Source organism: Trichosurus vulpecula, chromosome 4, assembly GCF_011100635.1.
Source record: "Trichosurus vulpecula isolate mTriVul1 chromosome 4, mTriVul1.pri, whole genome shotgun sequence".
NCBI classification, from domain to species: Eukaryota; Metazoa; Chordata; class Mammalia; order Diprotodontia; family Phalangeridae; genus Trichosurus; species Trichosurus vulpecula.
Genome location: NC_050576.1, coordinates 169,771,890 through 169,799,336, shown reverse-complemented (window position 1 = coordinate 169,799,336; position 27,447 = coordinate 169,771,890). Strand labels below are relative to the sequence as shown.

Genomic DNA, 27,447 nt, shown 5'->3' with positions numbered 1-27,447 from the left:
AAACCCAGCGAACTTCTTATGCTGATTAAAAAAAAGCATAAAGGATCTAATGGCAGGAAAATCAAACAGTTAGTCTTGAATACTAATGGACTAATTTTAACAATTTAAACAAAATCCTAAAACTGGCTACTTATAAGAAACATAATTAAAATGTACTGTTTTTGTTATAGATTCAAAGAACTAAAGTATATAAATAGCTTCCTCCTCTAAGAGTACAGCTAACCAGTTAGTTAACAGTGTCAGAAGATTCTTGTTCAATTTTTACCAATTTTTAACGAAATCAGGTCGGTGCTAAATTTGCCAATTATATCAATTACATCATGTTTCAAATTACACCATGTTTCAAAAGCCATTTAAGGAATAAAATATTTCCACTCCCCAATTCTCTATGCAGTCTCTGCTAAAGGTGCTAAGCCAGCTCTCTCCAGATGACCTTCTCTTTTTCCCTCATATCGACAGGTTTTTTTTTTTCATCTCCTTTTCACCCCTTTTTATCCTCCCATATCATTTATTTGGGCTCTGAGACACACTTGATTTAAAAAGCTTTTAAGACAATAGACTAGGATTCAAGAAGACCAAGGCAAAAATTATAAAATAGACCAAGTTTGTCTTCAGTACTTTCCCTTTCTGCTCCTACCCAGAATTCATTGCCTTCATACTGCCGCTGAGTATTCAAAAGCTTCAATGCTATACTTAAACCAAGTTTGCACTAATCTGAAGTAGTTTGTGATTCAGGATCAGCTCTCTTTACCCAATCCTAATCAAGATTACCATCCTATAGAGCCAGATATTAAACTACATTATTAAGTTATATTTAAAATGTAGCAAATTAGGTTCTAGTCCCCCACTTTCAGCCCTACCTGTGGTTCACTTGTTATACAGCTAATGGTTGGTTGGATAGTTTAAAAAAGTGTCGCTCTAGGTTTTTCTCTTGTCTCTACCTTTATCAGAGGGAAGCTGGTACCTCAGATGCCCAAAGAGTCCTGGGGCAGTTATTTCCTGTTCTTTTTGAAGGACTAAAACATAGGGACACCCTTAACCACAGACCCAGATGGCAGGTTTACTGGCCCATAGACAACTAATGGGAAACAAAAGAGGGTAGGCAATAGGGATCCTGGAACCAGCATGGCTTACAAAGGGAACATTCTTTTCTAAAATCAGATCTGATGAGGTGAGGCATAGTGTCTGACCCAGAACAAAGGTGTACATAACCCTCAACAACATTAATATTTGCATAACAAGACAGGTCAATCATTTCTCAGATGTTATAAGTAGGAAAACAAAGAACAACAGGCTTCTGCAGTGGGGCTACAGGTTCAGCCTCTCCCAATGCTAATTCACTGCTTTAGAAACTATATGTCGGGTATAATTCACCTCTTTACTCTACCATCTGCTCCACCTCCATGACAGCTTCCTTGCCTACCTAAGCATAACTACCCTGAGGAGTCCTTGATGATTAGTGAGTACCTACCCAGGACCTCCATGTCTTGAGAAGCCCCACCCTCCTGCTCATTTTACTTCTTGTTTACCCTCCAATCTGCACCATCTGTTAGGGATGGGGTTCAAACCCAAGAACCTGACTCTTCATCCTAGGTTCTTTCTACTATCAGTACTTCTAGTTCCTTAGTTTCAAAACTGACCAACAGGAAAATGTCATTACAAGTTTCTTTTCCACTTACAGTTCCTGATGTAACAACTTGTAACTGAAGACTTTGTCAGAAGTTCCATTCCTAGATCTTGTAATTTGCCACAGCTTTCTGTCGTACAGGCAGTCAAAGACACTTGATCAGCAGAAAAAGGGTTGGACTGGACATCACAGGACCCAGCATTGCTGCTTCTTACTTCTGATAGTTGGTTTTTCACATCAGACATCTTGCTTCTCACTTCAGCCATTTGTGTTTTGAGTCTCTTTAGCATCTTCAAGTCTGGAGGCACCCTCCACATTGCCTGTTGTCTCCTCTGATCTTTTTCTTTTCGGGCATATGAGGCTTCAGGGAGAAAAACAAGCTGCCTTAAAATTTAAGTTTTAATAATACATTTAATTACCTCCTACCTTGTATCACAGACCTTCCTGCATGTCTGAATATACATAGTTACATCTGGGAAAGTATGCATAATTGCATCAGTGAAAATCAAGACAAAGACACAGTCACATTTGAACCTATAATATATGAATTTGGGCCATATTCAACCCAACCCAACCACGCAAATTAATTTGAATTAAAGATAATGTGAAAATTCCAAAATGAAAAGTTAAAAAGCTACATTCCCCTCGACACTTAACTATAAATTCCTCATGAATATAAAATTTAGGATCTCTGGCAATTAATTCAATTCATCATATACCATTTTTCATTTAAAAGGCTGTGCTATATGTAATGAAAGCTCTAGCTCAAAGTACTTAAAGTAGCAAGAAAATTTGTGCTAGCTTTATGATGGCTTCTGATATAAGAAAAAAGAACTCATATTTGGGAGACTATATTAACTTGCCTGCTCTGCTTCAGCATTAGAATAAGAAAAAATGAAGCAAAGGGAACTGACCACAATCTTAATAGCACAAAGATTTAAAATGAAAAACACCAAACAGCCATTTGGTTTTAAAAGGACAAATGGAGCCATTTCAGAACCAGATGGTTTACTATTTCTGTTCCACTCTATTAAGCCACCAACCTGTGATTTCAGATTTCAAAGTGACCCAAAATGAGGGACTGGTTCTGTGTCAATTAATGATATTAGTAACATCTTAACCTGCCCAGCAACTTTACCTATCAATAGAAGCTCACATGCATATAATGCTTTACTGTTAATAAAGCATTCCACTCATAAAACACTGCTGACGGGCAGTATAAGTACTATCATCCTCATTTTATAGATGAGGCAAGAGGTGTAAAGAGGTGAGCTAATTTGCCCATGCTCATAGTTAACAAGTGGCAGAGACAGGACTAGGTCCCAAGTCTTCTGGTTCCCCTGGGCTCTATTACACTACTTACTGTACCATGCAGTTATGAATCAGGAATGTAGCAAAAACTTCTCAAAATATTAGATAATGTCATTTCCAGGCCTAAATCCTATGCCAAAGTCCATGCAAGTATCTTTAAAATAAGTACAGTTTAAGAAAGAACATGCATTTTTGTTCATAATCTCCTTGCTACTGCAAGCTTTCAGGGGATTAGAATCAGAAAATTTGAAGGGGAGAAAAGCTGCTAGGCAGACAGGTACAGTGAGAGAAGCAGAAAGTGATAGTGAACACAGCAAGCAAAGAGAAAAAGCATAAAAAGCTGACCTAAGAAACTAAAAACCCCCAGAAATTTAGGGTTGGAGTGAGTGCACAAGCAAACTGCCCTACATATTTTGGTAGGCCTTTAAGTATAGTTCCATATTACAGCACAACAAATATAGTGCTTAAAAATAATGGAATCATAGAATTAAGAGCTGCAAATTACCTGAGAGAGCACCCAATTCAGCAATAATTCAATAAATATTTACACAAGTGTCTGCTGTGTATAGAAGAACTCTGACCTGGAGTCCTAAAGATTAAAAGAGACATGGACCCTGCCCTGAGGGACATTATAATCAAGTAGAGAGGGAGAGAGTAAACAAAGAATTATTATATAAAATATTAAAGGAAAGTACATTAGAGAGGAGTAAAGAGGAACAAAATGCTATGAGGTTAAAAGAAGAAGTGACCAAGAGGTTGAGGAAAAGGAAGGGGGAGAGGGGTCAGGATCCCAAATTATTAAGAAAAAGTTAGAGCTTGGGATGAATAACTTACTAAAGTTGAAAACTCTGAATTAAATTTTAGAAAAAATTCCTATGCAAAATGGTAAAAACCTTTTTTTTAAACTGGTGTTTAAAAGTGATCAATACCGAAAACTTGGCTACCAAGAGTGATTCATAACCTCCCCCCCGCAAAAGAACTCTGGGTAGCTGGGATTTCACTGTACAAATGTTACTTTCATTAAATTCATGTTATTACATGCAACAGTGTTTCCTCGAATCTGAAAAAGTCCAATGAATAATGCTGCATTATTGAAAGACATACATAATTTTTAAGGAAAATATCTTTGTAAGCATAGAATCTCTCTCTCTCTCTCTCTCTCTCTCGATATGTATACATATATCATCACTTGGAAAAACATTTATATACACCCCCACCTGGAAGGGCCTAAAAGTTACTTCTAGGCCTACAAACCTACGAAAATCCTTGCCAAATATATGCAATTTATTTAAACAATAGGTCTGAATGTGTACAATACATTTGCATATATTATTGATTTGTTAGTCTCAGAGGCACATCACATAAATCTAACTAACAATTTAACATACTTAATATTGACATTATACTTACTTTGGTACACAAAGATATTTAGAGGAGACCTCTATAATAAAATTTTAGACCTCTATAATAAAAGTTTAGTTGTAATATTAATATAAAAAAGTCAGTGGGTTACTAAAATTTCTCCCCATGCTAATATTTAAAAGAACAGGACCAAAGTCAGTCACACAGAGATCTTATCTACAATCAAAGTTAAATTTAATTACTTTAAATTAAAGATTGTGAAAAGGTTTGGTTTGTTGTTATTTTTTACCTGTGGACTGTAGCAGTGAAGCAGGTGGACGAGGCTGTAAGCCCCATAAATTTTCCATACTGCTCCGGTCCTTAAGGTCCAACAAGTGTATTAAAATTAAAGGATCAATATCTAATAAACTGCTACTAGCTGCAGACCCTGTATTTCCAGCTCGCCTTGAAGCTCTGCGACTTGCACTTGCATAACCATGGCTACTGCCTGCAAGAGAAAAAAAAATGGGAAATACATACTTCTAATATGTTTATTTTTTTTAAAATAGAAGTATAAATGTTTACATTTCAGTGAATATACACCCATAGTTCACTTCTTAGTAGCATCTCTTCTGTCTGTAGTGATATATGCTATACATCAATTGACTGCAAGTCAGAGATGGGCAGAGATCAGCACAAGGCTTAGTCCCACAATGCTCAGGGGCAGTAACTGCCAGAGTCTAAGAAACTGTGAACAGTGGGAACAGGTACCACCACTGCTTCTATACATAAGAGAACCATGGTGGCAAGGAAGCCTCTCCTAGGTACTACCTATCTCCCCTCTCATGTCTGTCTTACTCCCCTACCTTGGCAAAGATCAGGGAAGTGTAATCTGAAACAAGTCTCAGGCTCCAGTTGTGAGCAGTAGCATAAACTTGGGTAGTAACTACAGAAGAAGAGTACCATAAGGCCAGAACCAACTCGTATAACTCAGGTGACTGGGGTCCCCAGTTGATGCCATCCACCTCTGTTAGGTGCAAAATACAGTCATGAAAAATGTCATGACGTTTTCTACATACAATTTAAAAGTATTATGAGGATTTGGTCTGTACTCTCAAAGGCAACATAAAATTAGTGTAATAAATGTCATGACTCACTTAAGTTATTTAAAAATAAAACACAATGCTATAATCCAAATTTATAGGGTAAGCCTCACTCAAACTATTCATGTATTCTCTCCCTAATGGCCAGTATTATTCCACTGCATTGCCCTCAAACCCTCACATGCCATCAAAATTTATCCTTTCTTAGGGTAAGTTTTGTCAATTTCTGGGAACCTAAAGCTTTCAAATTAATCAGGCCAGTATATAATAATAACATGAACACAACACTTAAAAGAACCCTTCAAGAACAAAAATTTTAGATACTTTGATAAAAGACTGAAAGAGGAGGTATTTGTAATAAGGGAAGGGAAAGGGGTCTTGTGGTGCCTCTTAAATCACAGGCCACATGAATGGCAGCTCGCTGTAGCGTAAGAGGAAATGGATCTGGAATCAGAAAACAGGTATGAATCCTAGGACGTCTAGTTGGTACACACTGGATTGCGCGCCAGGCCTGGAGTCAGGAAGAGCTCAGTTCGAATGCAACCACTAACCAGCTGTAACCCTGTGCAAATCACTAAACCACTATTTGTCTCAGTTTTCTCATCTGTTAAATGAAGATGATAACAGTACCTACCCCAAGGTTGTTTTGAGGATAAAATGAGATTATAATTGTAAAGTGTTTATCCAAGTGCCTGGCACATGGTAGGCAATAAATAAATGTTAGATGATATTATTATTATCATCCTAGATCTGCCCATTTGCCAGTATCGTGACCTTGATCAAGTTAAATCAATTTAACTATTAGATCTAATTAGATCTATTAGATCATCCTAAAAATTACTAGGTGATCTCTAAGGTCTCTTCCAAGTCTAAGATTCTGTACATTGTTTTATGATTACAAAGCACATTCTGTACCTTATCTATTTGAGTCTTACCATAAGCCTGTGAATTAGGTAATAAAACTACTATTTTAACTTTATAGATAAGGAAACTGAAACTTACCTAAGACACTTGGCCAAATTTCACAGACAGTAATAAACAGCAGTTCCAGAATATTTTATACATATCTTACCAAAAAATAGTTGTGACCTATCATCTGATATCACTTCTATTCTTAAAAAAAAAATTAAGTGGTTTTCTAAAACACTTAGCAAAAGGAGAGAAAAAAAAAGATGTTTTTCTTCACAACTAACTCTATGAACCATATTTTTATCTTCAAGTTGGAGGCTTAGGGAAAATACGTTTTAAAAGAATTATGCTAACCAGTAGAACATTATGCACAGTAAACTACAATACTGTATGATGATCAGCTGTCAATGACTTAACTATTCTCAGCAATACAATAAGTCAAGATAATTCCAAAGGACTCATGATGAAAAATGCTATCCACCTCCAGAGAAAGAACTAATGGAGTCTGAATGCAGACTGAAGCAAACTATTTTTCACTTTTTTTGGTAGTGTTTTTTTTTTTTTGCAGGGGGAAATGTCTGTGTTTTCTTTTACAACATGACTAATATGGAAATATTTTGCATGATTACACATGTATAACTTATATTAAACTGTTTACTGTCTTAGGGTGGGGAAGAGGGAATTTGGAATTCAAAATTTAAAAAGTTAAAAATTGTTTTTACATGTAATTGAGAAAAAATATTATTAAAAATAATTATGCTATAACTCAGACCGAAATGAATGTCACATAGGAAGATATTTATAAGTAATTCATATAGGAGGGAGCCACTTGAATTATTTTTTTTCAAAGTACCTCTTTCTTTAATAAAGCATGCAAACTAAAATTTATGAAATAATAATTTTCACCACATATTATGTAGTGTGCTGAACTATCTTTATAAAGACAAAATGCCACATAAAAAAAATTCTTAATATACAAGAATGCAGGCAACATGGTATCATGGGAAGGAGACCTGTTCTAATACTGATTCTGCCACTTATAAGCTATGCTGACCACGGTCAAGTTACATAACTTGAATCACAGTTTCCTCATCTATAAAACTGAATGATAGGAGAGGATAAGGGAGGATAAGGGAGAGGAAGGGAGGAAAGGGGAGGAGAATTATATATACGTGTATACGTATACGTGTGTATACGTATGTATACGTGTGTATACGTGAAATTACAGTTCACACTTGTAATTTGTATAACATGTAAGACATGACAATTGGTCTTTTGGCTCTTTATCCACTATAATCATGCTGCCTATCTCACTTTTTATATATTACTTTTGTAACTGGGTAGTATTTTATTATTTATCAAGCACTTTCCTCAAAATAACCCATGCAGGTAAACATATTAAGATCATTATTCCCATTTTACAAATGGGAAATTAAGTATTTTCACATTTTGTAAAATGTGAGCTATTAGCACAATCAGAGACACTAAGGGAAATGACTTGCCCAATATTGGAAAGAGGTTCAGAAATTCTTTTTCTTTTTCTAAGTTCTGCTCACTAATCAAACAACGAGCTATAATTATAAAGTGCCTACTATGTGTTAGGGTTTATGCTAGGGGTTATTATAAAAGCAAAGAAGGAAAGAATCTTTATTTTCAAAGAAGTTACTATTCGAACAGGGACAAGTACATAGAGAATAAAGATAAAGACAGTAAATAACAGGTAGTTTTATTTAGCATGATACTTAGGGGAAAAGGGTGCTGCAGGAATCAAGAAAGACTTCATCTGGTGCTATTTGAGTTTTTTTTTTTTAATTTGAGCATCTTCTTAAACAAAAAAAGGAAAAGGGGTGCCTAAGAAAAAGAGGTCAGGAGGGAGTGAATTCCAGACACAGAGACAGGAGACAAATAAGGAATAATGGTTTCATTTGCAAGGACCAAAGAAAAGGCAAGTTTGGCTGCATTATGAGGAAAGAATATACAATGAGGCTGAAATACAGGTTGGAGTCAAGCTATTAATGATCTTTAATAGCCAAAACGAACTTATATTTTATCTTATGGGTAACAGGGAGCCATTGGAATTTACTGAGTGGAGAAGTGACATAGTCATAATCATCTTAAAAGCTGTATGGAAAATGGAATGAAGTGGGAAGAGAAAAGGCATGGAAATCAATTAGTAGGCCATTCAAAAGCCTAGGTGAGAAGTAGTAAGGACTTGAATTAATCTGGTGGTTCTGTGAGTAGAAAGAAGGAAGATGGTTTGGGCCACACTACTATTCCCAGAGCTCTTAGGTTCTAAAAAATATCTACATCAGAATCTGAGAAGTAGGGGCAGTGGTTTGACTCACCTCCCTGCCTCCTATCTCTCTCTCAGGGTGCTTTGCTGTTTCAAAGACATATGTAGAGAGGTTCACCTTGCTAAGGGTCACCTCATTATCAAAGACTGGGGAGAAGGGGAAATCGAATAGGGAATGATGCCAAGGGATTTAGGATGAAGAAATGGGAGAGAAAAGAGAGAGCCCTTGATAAATGATATCAATTTTCTTAGCAAATTAAGAGGCAAGGTCTTCTGAGAGATTAGAGTGAAAGGGAGATATAGAAATTTATCTACCTATAAAATAATATAGACTTTATTTTTGTGTACGGGAATTATCAATATTCCATAAATCAAATAAAAGAAAAACAAGATTCTTGAAATATATTTACATGTGGTAAAGTGTGACAACAAAATGACTAACATAATAAAGAGTTTATATGAATAGACTCTTCACTTGCAAAATTTGTAAGCACACAGATTGTGAATTATCTTAACTTCTGCCAAAAGCTTAAAGATCTATAATTGCTTGTTTTGAGGAGTTCTAGTTCTATTTTTGATTCAAGTCTACAATTCATGGATTTTATCTCCCTCACTTAAGCTATTATTTAATAGTTGTGGAAGTACATGTGAAGAATATGCAACATCAATAAAGTGAAAGCACAGAAATCAACCCTCATTATCTTTTAACTAAGACTTTTTACTTATCTAATGATGTAGATCCAAGAACAAAAACATCCACTAAAAAAAGACCAATAATCCTTTCCAGAGAGTGTGCTGTTTAACAGAGAAAGATGTATCAGGAATCAGAGAACTGAGTTCTGGTCCCAGTTCTGCCAGTCTGATAAAGGGCAAAGTCAAACCTCTCTGGCATCAGTTTCCTCTTCTATAAATTTAAAGATCTAGATCTATTCTAGGTCCAACTCTAATATTCCATGTGTCTGTGATTCTACGAACAACTCTTTCTCCAAAACAATGGATAAATAAGGCATATCATCCATGACTTCTGATACTAAAATTTTAGTTACCCAAACACCATGAAACAATGAAACAAGACAGTGTCAATATAAAAACAGTATAAAGTCCTATCAAAGTTTGAGATTTTAAAATAACTCGTTTGGTTTGATACTTCTGTACCTGAAGCTCCAGCAGCAGTTGTATCTTCCATGAGTTCTCCCTCTTCTAATTCCATGTTATTACTATATTCCACGTCATTCTCGCCAGACCTAAAAATGTGAGGTTAATTAGCACCATGTAATCATAAATAGACCATCAGAATAAACTATATAGGCATACCTCATTTAACAAGTTTAATCAGAATCACAGAATGTCAGAATTGGAAGGCATCCCAGAGATGCCCTAGTCCACTGGTTCCCATTCAACAGTTTTGAAAACCAAAGGGGGTGGAGCCAAGATGGCAGCTGGAAAGCAGGAACTTGCCTAGGGCTCTCCCCCAGTACCCTCCAAACACCTATAAAAATGGCTGTGAACAAATTCTAGAACTGCAGAACCCACAAAATAGCAGAGGGAAATAGGGCTCCAGCCCAGGACAGCCTGGTTGGTCGCTGTGTAAGGTCTATCACACACAGAGCTGGGAGTGGAGTGGGGGAGAGCCCAGCGTGGGCTGCGCCCAGACCAACCAGACCAGGAGCCGGGAGGAACAGGCCCTAGTGCCCTGAATCAGTGAGCTGTGGCAGTTACCAGACTTCTCGACCCACAAACACCAAAGACAACAGAGAAGGCTGGTGGGAAAAGCTGCAGGAGACAGAGCGAAAGGAGTTCGCGGTTTGGCCACCACCCCAGAGGCTGCAGGGGTGGTGCAGCTACAGAATTACAGCTGCAGTTGCTTCAGGCCCCAGGCCCACCCAGTGGGAGGAATTAAGCGGCAGACCAGAGTGGGAGTGCAGAGCCAGCTTAGATCTGAGTCCTGGTCCGGATTGGTGGTTCTTGGGGGAGGAGAAGCGCTGGTATGGCAGAGTTGACTGTATAGAAATAGCTCTGAAAACAACAGCGCATCCCCTCAAGCTTGGAACAAAGTACTCTTTACTCTACAAGCACTCATACCCTGACCAAAAACTCAAGGGTCAAGTAGTTGCCTGGGAACATGGCCAGGCAGCGAAAACGGACTCAGATTCAAGCTCAGACTTTGGAATCTTTCTTTGGTGACAAAGAAGACCAAAACATACAGCCAGAAGAAGTCAACAAAGTCAAAAGCCTACAACAAAAGCCTCCAAGAAAAATATGAATTGGTCTCAGGCCATGGAAGAGCTCAAAAAGGATTTGGAAAATCAAGTAAGAGAAGTAGAGGAAAAATTGGGAAGAGAAATGAGAAGGATGCAAGAAAACCATGAAAAACAAGTCAATGACTTGCTAAAGGAGACCCAAAAAAATACTGAAGAAAACAACACCTTAAAAAATAGACTAACTCAAATGGCAAAAGAGCTCCAAAAAGCCAATGAGAAGAATGCCTTAAAAAGCAGAATTAGCCAAATGGAAAAGAAGGTCTGAACGACCACTGAAGAAAATACTACCTTAAAAATTAGATTGGAGCAAGTGGAAGCTAGTGACTTTATGAGAAATCAAGAGATTATAAAACAGAACCAAAGCAATGAAAAAGTGGAAGACAATGTGAAATATCTCATTGGAAAAACCACTGACCTGGAGAATAGATCCAGGAGATAATTTTAAAATTACTGGACTACCTGAAAGCCATGATCAAAAAAAGAGCCTTTCCAGAAACTATCAAGGAGAACTGCCCTGATATTCTAGAGCCAGAGGGTAAAATAGAAATTGAAAGAATCCATCGATCGCCTCCTGAAAAAAGATCTCAAAAAGAAAACTCCTAGGAATATTGTCACCAAATTCCAGAGCTTCCAGATGAAGGAGAAAATACTGCAAGCAGTCAGAAAGAAACAATTTGAGTATTGTGGAAACACAATCAGAATAACACAAGATCTAACAGCTTCTACATTAAGGGATCAAAGGGCTTAGAATATGATATTGCGGAGGTCAATGGAGCTAGGATTAAAACTAAGAATCACCTACCCAGCAAAACTGAGTATCATATTCCAAAGCAAAATATGGATTTTCAACAAAATAGAGGACTTTCAAGTTTTGTCAGTGAAAAGACCAGAGCTGAATAGAAAATGTGACTTTCAAACACAAGAATCAAGAGAAGCATGAAAAGGTAAACAAGAAAGAGAAATCACAAGGGGCTTACTAAAGTTGAACTGTTTTGTTTACATTCCTACATGGAAAGATGATGTATATAATTCATAAAACCTCAGTATTAGGGTAGCTGAAGGAATATACATGTACATATACATATATATATATATACACATATATATGTGTGTGTATGTGTATATATATATATATATATATATATATATATATATATATATAGACAGAGGGCACAGGGTGAGTTGAATATAAAGGGATGATATCTAAAAAAAAAATCAATTTAAGGGATCAGAGAGGGATGTATTGACAGAGGGAGAAAGGGAGAGATAGAATGGGGGAAATTATCTCACATAAAAGTGGCAAGAAAAAGCAGTTCTGTAGGAAAGGAAGAGGGGGCAGGTGAGGGGGAATGAGTGAATCTTGCTCTCATCAGATTTGACCTGAGGAGGGAATAACATACACACTCAATTGCGTATCTTACCCCACAGGAAAGAAAGAGGAAGGAGATAAAAAAGGGGGGAACGATAGAAGGGAGGGCAGATACAGGGAGGAGGTAATCAAAAGCAAACACTTTTGAAAAGGGACAGGGTCAAAGGAGAAAATTGGATAAAGGGGGATAGGAAAGGAAGGAGCAAAATATAGTTAGTCTTTCACAACACGAGTATAGTGTTTTGCATGATACACATGTGGCCTATGTTGAATTTCTTGACTTCCTACGGGTGGGTGGGGAGGAAAGAGGGTAGAGAATTTGGAACTCAAAGTTTTAAAACCAGACGTTCAAAAAAAAGTTTTTGCATGCAACTAGGAAATGAGATATACAGGCAATGGGGCACAGAAATCTATCTTGCCCTACAAGAAAGTAAGGGAAAAGGGGACTTGGGGGAGTGGGGTGACAGAAGGGAGGGCTTACTGGGGAACAGGGCAATCAGAATATATGCCATCTTTGAATGGGCGGGAGGGCAGAAATGGGGAGAAAATTTGTAATTCAAACTCTTGTGAAAATTAAGGCTGAAAACTAAAAATATTAAATAAATAGTTTGAAAACCTCTTGGGGGTTTCACAATGATGATCCAAAGAGTTTGTGCTAAAAATTCTTTAATGGAGTCTTCAGCCATAAACAACTGAGCAGAATATTAGGTCTAGTATATTAAATTACCCTGGGGATTCACAATATGTTTGTTGTTGTTGTTACTGAAAGCCCCAGGGGTTTGTGGAACAAAAAAGATTGGGAACCATTGATTTTGTTCAACCCCCTATTTCCTAGTGAAGAAATGAAGATCTAAAGAGGAAAAGTGATTATCCGAAAGCACACAATGAGTTAGCAGCAGAATTGCTAAGTGAATCCAGGCCTTCTGTCCAGTACTATACTGTACCACAATTGCTTCTCTCATTGGAAAAAAAGCAGTTAAGTGAAACGACAATGTTACAAATTGATAACTAGCTGAACAGTTATTAGTGTTGCTGTGATACAATGGTAATGGAACCTTACATGGGGTATGCCCATATAAATGAGTTACAGGAGGAAATAGACAGTAAAACTATACTAGTGAGAAACCCCAACTACCTCCTCAGAACAAGATAAATCTAACCAAAAAATAAACAAGAAAGAAATCAAGGAGATAAATAGCATTTTTTTAAAAGTTTGATATGATAGACCAGGTGTGGTAAACCTGCAGCCTTGAGGCCACATTGGCTATCTAGGTCCTTGGGTGCAGCCTTTCAACTGAGTCCAAGTTTTACAGAACAAATCCTTTTATTAAGGGCATTTGTTCTGTGAAGTTTGGATTGAGTCAATGGGCTGCACTTGAGGACCTAGAGGGCCACATGTAGCCTTGAGGCCACAGGTTCCCCACCCCTGTTAGAAGTCTAAAGAAAACTGAATGGGAATAGAAAGGAATATACCTTTTTCTCAGTAGTATATGGCACCTACACAAAAAGTAACCATGTATTAGGGCAAAAAAACCATCACAACCAAATGGAGAAATATCAAATGCATCCTTTTCAGATTATAATGCAATAAAAATTACATTCAATAAAGGGCCATGGAAACACATTAAAATTACTTAGAAACTAATCAAATCCTAAAGAATAAGTGGGTCAGAGAACATATCAAAGAATCAATCATTTCATTGAAGAGAATGACAACAATGAGACAATATACCAAAATTCACGGGATGCAGTCAAAGCAGTACCTAGGGGGAAATTTATATCTCTAAATGCTAACAACAAAAAACAAACAAGAAAGAGTAGATCAACAAACTGGGCATGTAACTAAGAAAAAAACTAGAAAAAAGAAATTTAAAATCCCCAATTCAACACCAAATTGGAAATCCTAAAAATCAAGGGAAAGATTAATAAAATTAAAAGTAAAAAAACCATTGAACCAATAAATAAAACTAGGAGCTTGTTTTATTAAAAAAAAATAGAACAGAGAAATCACTAATTTGATTTTAAAAAAGAAAACCAAATTACCAGTATCAAAAATGAAAAGGGCGAAATTTACCAGCAATGAAGAAAAAAATTAATGCAATTATTAGGAGCTATTTTGCCAATTATATGCCAACAAATCTAACAATCTAAGTAAAATGGATGAATATTTACAAAAATATAAATTGCCCAGATTAAGAGAAGAGGAAATAGAATACTTAAACAATTCTATATCTTAGAAAAAGAAACTGGACAAGCCATCTGTGAGCTCCCTAAGAAAAAAATCACCAAGGCCAGATGGATTAAGAAGTGAATTCTACCAAACATTTAACAAACAATTCATTCCAATACTATACAAACTATTTGGAAAAATAGGCAAAGAAGGAGTCCTACCAAATTCCTTTTACAACACAAATATGGTGCTGATACCTAAACAGGAAGAGCAAAAACAGAAAAAGAAAACTATAAACCAATTTCCCTAATGAATATTGATGCAAAAAATTTAAATAAAATACTAGCAAGGGGATTATAGTAATGTGTCACAAAGATCATACACTATGATCAGATGGGATTTATACTAGGAATGCAGGCTTGGTTCAGTATGAGGAAAACTATCACCATAACTGACCATATCAATAAACAAAAACAACAAAAATCACATGTGTTATCTCAGTAGATGCAGAAAAAGCTTTTGAGCAAATACAACACACATTCCTACTAAAAACGCTAGAAAGCGTAGGAAATAAATGAAGCTTTCCTTAAAATGATAAGTAGTATCTATCTAAAACCATCAGTAAGCATTATCTGTAATGAGAATAAGCTAGAAACTTCCCAATAATATCAGGGGTGAAGCAAGGCTGCCTATTAGCACCACTATTGTACTAGAAATACTAACTATATAGTCTTTCACAACATAACTATTAAGGAAGTGTTTTGTGTAATGATACATGTGTGACCTATGTTTAACTGCTTGCCTTCTGAAGGAGCGTGGGTAGGGAGGGAAGAAAGGAGAGAATTTGGAACTCAAAGTTCTAAAAACAAATGTTAAAAAAAAAAGTTGTTTTTATATGCAACTGGGAAATAAGATATATGGGCAATGGGGTATAGAAATCTATCTTGCCCTACAAGAAAGTAAGGGGAAAGGGAATTGGTGGGGAGGAGTGGGGTGACAGAAGGGAAGGCAGACTGAGGAAAGGGGCAATCAGAATTTATGCCATCTTGGGGGGCCAGGTAGAAATGGGGAGAAAATTTGTAACTCAAAATCTTGTGGAAATCAAAGCTGAAAACTAAAAATATTAAATAAAAACAAATAAATAGAAATACTAACTATAACAATAAAAGAAGAAAAAAGAAATTAAAGTAATTAGAAAAGGCAATGAGGAAATAAAACTATCACTTTTTGCATATGACATGATGGTATACTTAGAGATTTCTAGAGAACCAACTAAAAATTTAATTGAAATAATTACCACTTTAGCAAAGTTACAGGATATAAAATAAGCCCACATAAATCATCAGCATTTCTACATGTTATCAACAAAGTTCAGTAGGAGAGATAGAGAAATTCCATTTAAAATAACTGCAGACAATATAAAATGCTTGGGAGTCCACCTGTCAAGACAAACCCAGCAAGTAAATCAACACAATTACAAAACACTTTTCACACAAATAAAGTCGCAACTAAACAACTAAAAATATTAATTGTCCATGGGTAGGCTGAGCCAATATAATAAAAATGACAATTCTACCTAAATTAATTTACTTGTTCAGTGCCATAGCAATCAAACTACCAAAAAATTATTTTATATAGCTAGAAAAAATAACAACAAAAATCATCTGGAAGAATAAAAGGTCAAGAATGTCAAGGGAATCAATGAAAAAATATGAAGGAAGGCAGCTTGGTCATACCAGATCTCAAACTGTTAACAAAGTGGTAATCATCAAAACAGGTTGGCACTGGCTAAGCATAAGATGGATGGATCAGAGAAATAGATATACAATACACAGTAGTTAATGACCATAGTAATCTGGTGTTTGATAAACACAAAGATCCAAGCTTTTGGGACAAAAGCTCACTATCTGACAAAAACTGGGAAAACTTGAAAGTAGTTTGGCAGAAACTAGGTAGAGACCAACATCTCATACCATATACCAAGATGTGGTCAAAATGGATACACAATTTAAACATAAAAGGTGATACCATAAGCAAATTGGGGGAGTACAGAATAGTTGACCTGTCATATTTATGGAGAAGGAAAGAATTTATGACCAAGCAACAAGAGATAGTATTAAGAGTATTAATGGATAATTCTGGTTATAAAAAATTAAAAAGGTTCTATACAAACAAAACCAATATGGCCAAGTGTAGTATTAATCAGGGCAGGATTTTTTCTTCTTCCCTTCTCTTAAGTGCCTTTAATGAGTCTGGCCTCTGATTGAATGGGGCAGGTAAAGTGGGATTTTTTGTCTTGGAGTGTTTCTCAGCACTAAGACAACTGAGAGTCATTGATTGGAAACAATGTGTATGAGGTAGTTCTGGTGATTTCAGAGCTTTCCCACACCCTAAATGGTGAGCCTTGAGCCTCCGGGCCCTGAACACCTTATATGTACTAGAAGGTTAGCGTTTCACTTTTGGGGGTACACTCATTGAAAGAGTGACAAAACTCTGGGCAAGCTGTTGAAAAGACCCCCCTGGCTTTGATAACCCTGACAGATGTTGGTGTTTCTCTGGTAACTATGTACATTGTGATTTGGTTAGACAGAAATGTTGATCTGCTTATATTGTCTCGGTTTGTAATTTCTGTTTGTATTTGCTCTGAAGTTCAGGGGGCTGATCTTTTTCCCCTGAACTAAGCGAATAATATATGTATGTTTAATTAAACTGAAATTGTTATCCCCTTAAAGTTGCTTTCCTTAGAAAAGCAGATCAAAGAACCTATGTTAGCAGCCCTTCTGTGTGCTGGTTGTTGTTGGTCTTACACAGCCACAGTAGCTGCTAGCAACATTATTGTTATACCAAGATCACAAGGAAAGCAGTAAACTGGGGGGAAAATTTTCAGCTAGTTTCTCTGATTAGGGCCTCTTTTCTCAAATACAAAGAGAATTTAGTCAAATTTACAAGATAAGTTATTCCCCAACTGATAAATGTTCAAAGACTATGAATAGGCAGTTTTCAGATGAAGAAATCAAAGCTCTCTATAATCATACGAAAAAATGCTCTAAATCACTATTGGTTAAAGAAATGCAAATTAAAACAACTCTGAGGTACAACCTTACACCTATCACATTAGCTAGGAAGAGAGAAAAAGAAAATGACTAATGTTGGAGGGTATGCAGAAAAACTGGGACAATAGTGTACTGTATAGTTGCAAACTTTGCTCAAAGGGCTATATAACTGTGCATACTGTTTGACTCAGCAATCCCATTAACTAGGTCGTTACTTCAAAGAAATAAATTTTTTACAAAGGAAAAGGATCTATATGTACAAAAATGTTTATAGTAGCTCTTTTTGTGGTGGCAAAGAATTGGAAATTGAGGGGATGTCCATCAATTGGGGAATGGCTGAACAAGTGTACGGTGGTAATGGAATACTATTGTGCTATAAAAAATGACAAGCAAGATGCTTTCAGAAAAACCTATAAAAACTTATGTGCACCAATGCAAAGTGAAGTGATCAGAATGAGAACAGTATATACAATAAAAGCAATACTGTCTGATGATCAACTATGAATGACTTAGCAACCAATGATTTCGGCAATAATGATCCAAGACAATTCTGAAGGACACATGATGAAAAATGCTATCCACCTCCAGAGAAAGAATTGATGAAGTTTAAATGCAGATCAAAGTATAGGTTTTTTTAAAATGTTCTTTTTTTTTCAGGGAGGGGAAGTTTCCTTTAATCTGTTTTCTTTCACAACATGACTAATATGGAAATAGGTTTTGCATGGCTGCACATGTATAACCAATATCAAACTGCTTGTTTTCTCAATGAGGGTGGAGGAAAGAGAGGGAATAAGGAACTCAAAATTTTAAAAAATGAATATTTAAAATTGTTTTTACATATAATTGGAAAAAAATTTATATCATCCCTCTCTTGAGCTCTGTCTTAATTAAATACATCTTTATTGAACTGTAACTCCCCATCTCCCCATCATCATCCTTGAATTTTAAGCTGTAATCTAGAAGTCTAAACCCTCTTCTCATGTATCTCCTCCTTGTCAGCCAGGAGCTTCCTTCCTAAAATCACTCTCCTTCTCCTATACCAAGGCTTTTTTTATTCCTGCCTCTCTGTTCGCCATTCCCACTCCACAGGGTCTGGAACCTCTTTGCCAAAGGCATGATGATTGCTGATAATACTTAAATTTCTTCTGGTTGTGTCATCTGCACCCATCATAATCGTCAGAAGTGGATACTTATCACCCATTTTGATAAGTCTTGGGACATTCTCTGTTATGTCTTCGATCTATGCTCCCAGGAAGATACAAAACCTCTCTACTCTGATCAATTCAACAAGTGGCTTCTTCAGGATCCCCGACTCCCTGAGAGTCACCAATTCCTACTTCCCAATTCTTCTTCCGAACCCTACTAGATGATCTCTCATTGACAGTTTCTGTGCCTCCTCACTATCATGCTTAAGATGACAAGCAGCTTCTTCCTCCCTGAAGCATCTCGCTCCTTCCTCTTCAAAGAGAACCTCAAATTTTAAACTATTCATTTTCCTTCCCTTTCACCTCTTTCATTACAATCTTCCATTCTCTACCATCCTGACAAGGACAACTTCTCCACCTCACATCTCTTTTTCCCCACCGAAGACTTCTTTTTCCTTCAGAAATACCTTCCTCTTCTTATCTTTCGTTATTCTTTAAGTCCCTTTGCCTTCTCCCCAAAAAGATCTGCCTATACTCAGAACACAAACACTCAGCTGTGGTAGAAACACAAACACTGTTGACTAGATTCAAGTTATCACCTGGTTTTCCATGCTCTATGTGCCAGTTGAGATTTTCACCCTGTTTTTTTTTTAATGACTTATAGGTAAACACCTCAACAACAAGTACCTAGTTAAAATCTTTAGAGCCAATTATTACCTCCTTAATAAGATGGCAACTCTAGCTTCAATCACAACAAATACACATAGTCCCAACCTACCTCCTCTTCAACTTTATGTACTTGATTCATCCATTTGTCTGACACAATTGAATTGACCGTTCTATCAATTTACTTTATCCTTTTGGTTGTACCTACCTTTAAAAAATTACCTGCTCTAGTATTGCTAACAACTTTCGCTTTCTTTCCTCTTGATTCTATAGTTTAATCCTTCTTAACCCTTTTATGTTCTCACAATCGTCCTTGTTCCTCCTTCTCTTTCAACAAAGAAGTATAATTTAGACCAACATTTGGGCCTGGAGATTCTTCTTCTTCAAATAATTTTCAATTTCTCCAAATTTCAACAAAATTTTCCTCCCTCAATTCAACTTATAACTTATTTCACTAATCTACCTTTCAAGTCACCTATATAATTTCTTTTTCCTTCATATTTCACTCAAGTCCTTCTTTCTTCTCCCATTCCTTCTTCTACAACCTCATCCAACAGAAGCTGGAAGAAGCAATCATCCTTACTGCCTGCCCACATTTACTGAGTTGACCTGTACACTGGAGTGTTTTTCAGAATGTGAAATTTGAGTTGATTCATACTTTGGGTATTATACAAGAACTAAAATTTTACTATGACATTATATATGTCATTTTAAATACTGTTTACGCCTGGAATCCTTTTCAAAATCAAGCATTAAAGAGAGCAACTAGCACAGTGCTTTGCATGTAATAGATGCTGTAGAAGAAAATCAGGTTGGGGCAGCTAGGTGGCGCAGTGAGTAGAGCACCGGCCCTGGAGTCAGGAGGACCTGAGTTCAAATCCGGCCTCAGACACTTGACACATGTACTAGCTGTGTGACCTTGGGCAAGTCACTTAACCCTGATTGCCCTGCCAAAAAGCCAAAAAAAAAAATCAGATTAAGGGTTTGCAGAATTGAACTGTGGCTTGGGTTGATGAAGCATCATCATCTAATGATAGAAAATCTGTAAGCTTTTAAGTTAAGACCTCCCCAAAACACGCCTAATTATAACTTCTTAAAATGGTAAAGAATACTTGTATATTTACAATACTTGTGAGCATATACATAAACTTAGTTGAAATAATATTGAAAAGACAGTACAAGGAGTGGCTCTGATTACTAGGTATCACATGTGACTCAGAAATCACAGATAATGTTGACAAATCAAGAAACGTAACCTAGCACAATGACTTACAAAAAAAAGCTCAATAAACTTAAAAAATAGGAAAGGAGGTGATTTTCTGAAGGGAAAGAAAACCATTGAGGTGGTAAGCTAGACTTTCACTTTCTAAAACTACCTAGGAGATAATGAATCTGCACCTTTCAATCCATTTTCACAAGTGTGGCTGAATAAAATATAAACTGACACTCAATTCAATTTAAAGGGCATTTATTAATCACCTGTTTAATGAACATCATATGATACCTGCTCTCCTTTAACTTACACTCTAGTAGAGAGAGATGACAGAGATAATTATAATACATAATAAGTGCACTTTAGAGGTAAAAAACAAAAAGACAACCTGTTAGAAAGGTACTTTAGTAGTAAAAGCAGGTACTAATGAAGGCTTGGATTAAGGGCATGACAGTAAAGGGCAGTTGCAAGAGGTTCTGCAGACAAATAATTAAGACTTAAGTAATTTGATATGAAAAGTGAGGCAAAATATAGAGTAAAAAATAACACCAAGGTTTTAAAAATAGGAGATTGAGGTGCTTAGGGAGAAAGGTAATTAGGTCAATTCTGAACACAATGAAATTGAAGTCCTGATGGGACCTCCACACAAAGATGTCCTGAAGCCAGTTTGACATGTAGCTTTAGAGTTCACAAGAGAGATTATGCCTGGAGATATAGACATAAGAGTCATCTTCATAGATGTAGTCTTAGAAATGAATAAGAACAAAGGAGAGAGGACAAAGACAGAAAAAGAGTCAAAGAACAGTGAGGACGAGAGAGAAACAGAAGATATATAAGAAAGCCAAAGAAATGGACTGTTTTTAAAAGGAAAGAAAAAAACAGAGTGTCTAGTATAAGAGAGCAGTCAAGAGTTCTTATAATCAGATGCTACAGAAAGATGAGGACTGAAAAAAAGTCACTGGTAAACTTTGCAAGAGCTGTATCAGTAGAATGGTGAGGGAAGAAGCCAGATTGTAAGGAAGTGAAGAAAATAGATGGTGAAGAGGGAGAGGCGACTACTTTTTTCCAGAAGTGTTACAATCAAAGGGAAGAAAGAGGATGGAACAGTAGGTAGATTTAATTCAATATCAAAATTCACTCACAAAAATTTGGAAGATGTGAAAAAGGTAAGAGAACCAGGATTTGAATCATGGGCTCTGCTACTGTGTGATGTTGGGCAGCACATCTAACCTCTCCAGGCCTCAATTTTCTCATCTGTAAAAATTAGTAGGTTAGACTGCTCAAGCTTCAGGCTCTAGTTGTATATTCTTATTATACGAAGGGCCAAAAGAAAACTTTAGAGTGCAGGCCTTGAGAATGTTTTATAAGCTGATGGGAGAGAACCAGTGGGGAGGATATAGATATAAGAGATAGGATAACAACTGAAACAATATTCTAAAAGACGCAGAAGAGCGTAGGACTATGGATTCAAGTAGAGATTAGATCCACGAAAAATAACTTTCAACTCTGTCATCAGAGAGGAAGAGAAGAGAATGTGATGGTGATGATGCTAAAAGACTTTGAGGAAGGAAAATGACAGAAAGAGGGGCAAAACATCAGAATGACAGGTGAATTCTGAGTGAGATTAACTTAATCAGCAAATATTTACTGAGCACTCAATATTGTCAAGGTGTTGTGTTGGGTGACACAAAGACAGAGACAGCACTAGGTCTACTCTCAAAGAGCTTACAATCTAATAAGGGTGGGGAAGGGGAGGGAAGGTAAGTACACCGTGGATGATACAAGAGAAAGTGTGCTAAGTATTGCTACATTCAATTATATGAAAGGGTGTCACATAACAGTGGCTTTAAATGTATTCAACTTAATGGTTGTTCAGGTATCACTAGGTCTGAAGGGTTAACATTTTAGAAAGGTATACTGGCTCAACAGTAAAACTTCCTAACAATAGCTATCCAAAAGTGGAGTGGAATGAGTTCCTCATCTCAGAAAGTTAATAAGCAAAGACAAAATGACTACTTGATAAAGATGTTATACAGTTCAAGCTTCAGTAATAGGTTACTCTGAATGACCTCTGAGGTCCTCATTAACTCAGAAATACCATGATTCCTTTGAACAGAATGTCAAAGTTCAATAACAGATTCAAAGAGCTTCTATTTAGTAATCTGGAACAAATTTTATAAAACCCCTAACTAAAAACCCAACTATATTATTTTACTTAGTACAGGAAAATGAGTCATTTCTAAATAGCACATAAAAATTAAAATGACATGTGAGGCAGCATGGCATACTGAGATATAGGACCTGCCATGGAGTAAGACAGACCCTAGGTTCAAGTACTAAGTCAAAGAGATACTTAAATCTTCTGGTTCTCTGAGCAACCCTCTTAGGCAGGCCTGCACAACCTGCAGTCCATGGGCCACTTGCGGCATGCCAAAGGCTTTTGGTAGCTTGCAAAAAATGTAGAGAAAGACATTCTCTACATTTTTCACGGTCCACGCAAAATCTGTTGGTGTGCCATAAGCAGCTTGCAGGCTCCAGGATGTGCAGGCCTGCTCTAAGGTCTACATATTGCAGAACAGTTATAGGTACATATTGATAACGAAAATTTCCTACAATAATAATAGTAAAGGAAAAATAGATCTGGACCAAAAAAATTAATAATAATTCATATTGCAATGATGATTTTTAATTTTTGGAAGTATCAGGCATTGGGGCATTTAGATATTTTGATGGCTAATGCTTTTAGTTGTTATGATGTATAAGCTCACAAAGGAGTGGAATATATATATACTACTTTAGGAAACAGTAGGAGGAATATACCTCAACACCCAACTTTAGACAGATAAGAAGATGGATCAGAAGTGCGAATAGGCTGGCCCACCAATACTATAAATCCAAATGGAAAACATATAATAACAACAATTTAAAAAAAAAACAACACAACTTGATTGCTAATTATTGTGGTTTCCTGGTCTGTATCTTAAAGGAATTATATAACTGTTTTTATGTTGAGTGACTGACCTCTAAGATCTCTTGTGGCTCCAGTCCAGTTCAATCTGAGTTATTGCTATCATGCTACTACGTAAAGGAAACTATGTTTGATACTTGGGATACAAGAACAAAATGAAAAATAGCCTGGCCTCAAGGATTTTACACTTTACCGATGAGGGAAGAGAACACTAATAACCGGAGGAGTAAAGAGAGATTTCCTATAGACTATAGAACATAAACTAAGCGCTAAAAGAAGCTAGAGATCTATTAGATAGAAGTGAAAAAGGAATGGATTCAAGTCTTGGATACTGGGAACTTACAAAATGCATGGAGATGAGAGAAAATGCTGATTTCGGTGAACCACGAGTAAGCCAGTTTGGCTGGAATGCAGAGTACATGGAGGTGAATACCGTGCAATAATAAGCCTGGGAGGGTCAGCTGGAGTCAGATTATGTGAAGGTATTTAAATGCCAAGCAGAAGAGTTTGTAGTTTATCACAAAACCAACACAGAGCTACTGAAAGTTCTTGAAAAAAGGAATGATGTGATCAAATTTGTCCTTCAGGAAGATTATTTTGAAAACTGTGTGGATGATGTATGGGGAACAGGGAATTACTAGAAGGCAAGAAATCAAATTAAGAGGCTGCTATAACAATCCAGGTGAAAAGTAAAGAGGGTCTGAATTAGGCTGGTGGCCATGAGTAGAGAAAAGGCAATAGATGTTAGGCATGTTGTGGAAGAAGAGTTGATATTATCCTAAGAGGTACTGCATTCACACACAGGCACGATGCATATAATAATGCTGATCTAACCACTGTGCTATATTTAACAATAATATCACTAGTATGTTAACAAACATCATACAGCCTACTCTTCAGCCCAGCACAAAATTTGGATGGTCAATAATGACTGAAACTAGTAGCATTAAACCCCTGATGTCCTGTTGTTTACTGTATGTGTGTATAAATAGCATTCCTAAAGACCTAGCTGTACCCCTATAACATTGTTTGGACCTATGTCATGTTTTTGGGTAAATAATTAATAGCATTAGGTAATATATACTTTTACGATACCTATTTCAATTCTAAACTTGAAATACTAAACCTGCCACTTCTAGTTAGCTAAAATGACTTCTTTTAGATGCAATTTTTTCCAGTTGAACGAATATTGACTAGTTCAGCTCTATTTAAATTCAGCGCAACTTCACACGTACATTAGGTACCATATTGCTTGCCATCACAATGGGTACAGGAAGGACCAGAGAGAGGGAGAGAATTTGGAGCATAAAATTGAAAAATGAACTTTAAAATTTAAAAGTATAAGTTACTCACATAGTTTCTTCATCAATATCATTTTCTTCAGTATTACTAGTAGCTGTTGAACTGGCAGAAGAACTGCTACCATCTAAATGGTTTACTTCATCTTCTCCAACAAGATCTATATCCAGATCTCCATCTGAAAGCTCATGCTGTCAAAGCAAAGGAAAAGAATTGTTAAAATGAACACATACATACGCACGCACGCACGTGCACACACACACACAAATACCCATACAAACTTAGAAACTTAAGGCTTCAAATCTTCCAGGAACAACACTAAAATGAGGGCATTCACAGTTATGAAGTGATTTCACCTTCTTCTGAACTCAGATAACAATTATCACCTATAACACTTGCTAATTCAATCACATACTGCCTTGTGACATTTTTGTCATGGGCTTATACTATTAAATATTTTATTGTTATATGAGGTGTGTAGTATAATGGACAGAGCAATGAAAGTGAAGTCAAAACACCTCAGTTTCCTCCTCTGGAAAATGAAAGGGGTTGGATTTTGATCCCTAAAGCTGTGATCCTATGGTTTATCTTTTCACAAGTTTATGTTTTATCTCAACTAGACTGAAGAGCAGAGACTACATCTCATTCTTCTTTGTCTCCTCCACGACACCTAACAAAGGATATGTCAGGTGCTCAATAAATACGTAATTTTATCAGTACTTCAAAACTCCATCAAGGTTCTATAGTTTCCTTGGTATGGGTGCTCTCTTCACCAAAGAAAAATGCAGCCTCTCAGCAATTTAGAAGAATTATCCTTAAGAGTTACTGAAACCATCATCACCTTGTAGCCAAACTTTCCAACAAAGATACTACCACTGGGCCTATTCTTAAAGATTTTCCAGCTTTTTATTCCAGGTTCCAAGTTCAGTAGACATAGCCTTTAAAAACAGAGTCATATTAACTAGGGAATGGCTAAACCAACTATGGTACATAACTGTAACGGAAATATTACCATAATGTAAAAAATACAGAAATCTGGAGAAGCAGGGGAAGTTATATATGAACTGAAGTTTACTATGTGCCAGATACTGAGCTAACCTGTGGGAATAGAAAGGCAAAAAAAAAATAGTCCTTGCTCTCAGTGAAATCACATTCTAATGAGAGAATCAACATTCAAACAACATTCAATCAACACTCGAAACACACACAGAGAGAGAAAGAGAAGAGAGAGAGAGAGTGAGTGTGTGCATTGGGAGCAATATCAAAGAGAAGAAACTAGCATTTATGAGGAAGAGAAAAGCTTCCTGTAGAAGATGATATTTTAGCTGAGATGTGGAGGAAGCCAAGAAATGAAGGTGAGAAGAGTAATCCAGGCATGGGGAATAGCCAGTGAAAATGCACAGTCATGAGATGAAGCGTCTTGTGAAAGGAAGAGCAGGAAGGCCAGTGTTATTAGACTGAAGAGTACAGAATAAAGTGCAAGAACACTGGAAAAGTCGTCAAGTTATAAGTCTTTAAAAAGCCACACAGAAGATTATTCTCACAATGTTTTAAGTGCATAAAATCAAATACATGGGATTACAAAAGAAACTAGTTATACTGAAATAAAGTTATCAAAATATTGAAAAAACAAGTTCATGGACCCTTGGCTAAGAACCCGATTAAGTAGCATTGTGGTACTTTGGCCAAAATAATTATCAACTGGTGGCTAGCTTTTCTAACTTAAGTGATAATTGGCCTTTTGAATTTAAATCAGTTACATGTACAACACACACAAACACACAGTTGTTTGCTGGGCCGAAAGAGGTATTTTGAGCTTACTAGGACCGATGAGATCTTATGCTCCATTGGTACTCCCAGGATCAACTCAATATCACAACGAAACAGAGATGTGCTAAGTAGGCTTTTGAGAAAGAATGTAATTTTCAACCTCAATTAATCAAAAATACTTTCAAACTAGCTGGCAGGCAAAATTTTTTTAACACTTTAGTTTTATGTTAATCATTTTGATTCTCTACAGTCATGCTCTGCTAATTCTCTTGACAAATGCTAAAGTAAGAACAATAAACTGAAGTAAGCAGAATCAAAAAAACAATATACACAATGATTATAACAATGTAAATGGGGGAAAGACAGAATAAAATTAGGTTTGACAAAAAGAGGTGAGAACATGAAACTCCCTCCTTTGCAGAGCTGGGAGATAATTGTTATGTATCACTGCACATACTGTCAGATTCCAATGATGTATTGACAGACTGATTTTTCTTCTCTATTGCTTTTTTATTCTTCATTACAAGAGATGGAAAGCTATATTTGAAAGAAAGGTGATACAAAGGCAAAAGTTTTTTTTTTTTTTTATTGGACATGTAGTTTCCTTAGGAGAGGGAACTCCCCAATGAGTAAAACCCTTTCATCAATTCAGAACAGGATGTGCTCTGCAATTTAAAATCTCAGAAAATGGCCTAGAGTACGGAATGGTTGGTTACATGACTTGGCCAGGGTCAGAGCCAGAACAGGGGAGGGGCAGGCCTTGAACGCAGGTCTTCCTGCCTGAACCCAGATTTGCATTCACTACCTCTCTGCAAGGAATAACTTTTTTTTAAAAAAGGGGAAAAAAAAACTCACAAGGTTACCTGTATTCACTCACAATGAAGTTTCCTAGGACTCCAGGAAAGGATTTTACTAGTGTCTGATAAATCTCAGTTTCTGAGTACTGTGG

The 27,447-nt window shown here is 36.5% G+C and overlaps 1 protein-coding gene across 3 annotated transcripts in view; it reads right to left on the bottom strand.

The window, feature by feature from the left end:
• The window catches only part of TRIM37 (tripartite motif containing 37), a 141,506-nt gene that overhangs the window by 21,595 nt on the left and 92,464 nt on the right, over nt 1–27,447 (bottom strand). For all 3 annotated transcript variants that reach the window (XM_036754513.1, XM_036754514.1, XM_036754515.1), the window contains 4 exons: nt 24,783–24,919; nt 9,740–9,828; nt 4,590–4,787; nt 1,680–1,988 (listed from right to left, as the gene is read on the bottom strand). In XM_036754513.1, the coding sequence (XP_036610408.1) occupies nt 1,680–1,988; nt 4,590–4,787; nt 9,740–9,828; nt 24,783–24,919 (733 nt within the window). The remainder of the gene's footprint in view (nt 1–1,679; nt 1,989–4,589; nt 4,788–9,739; nt 9,829–24,782; nt 24,920–27,447) is intronic.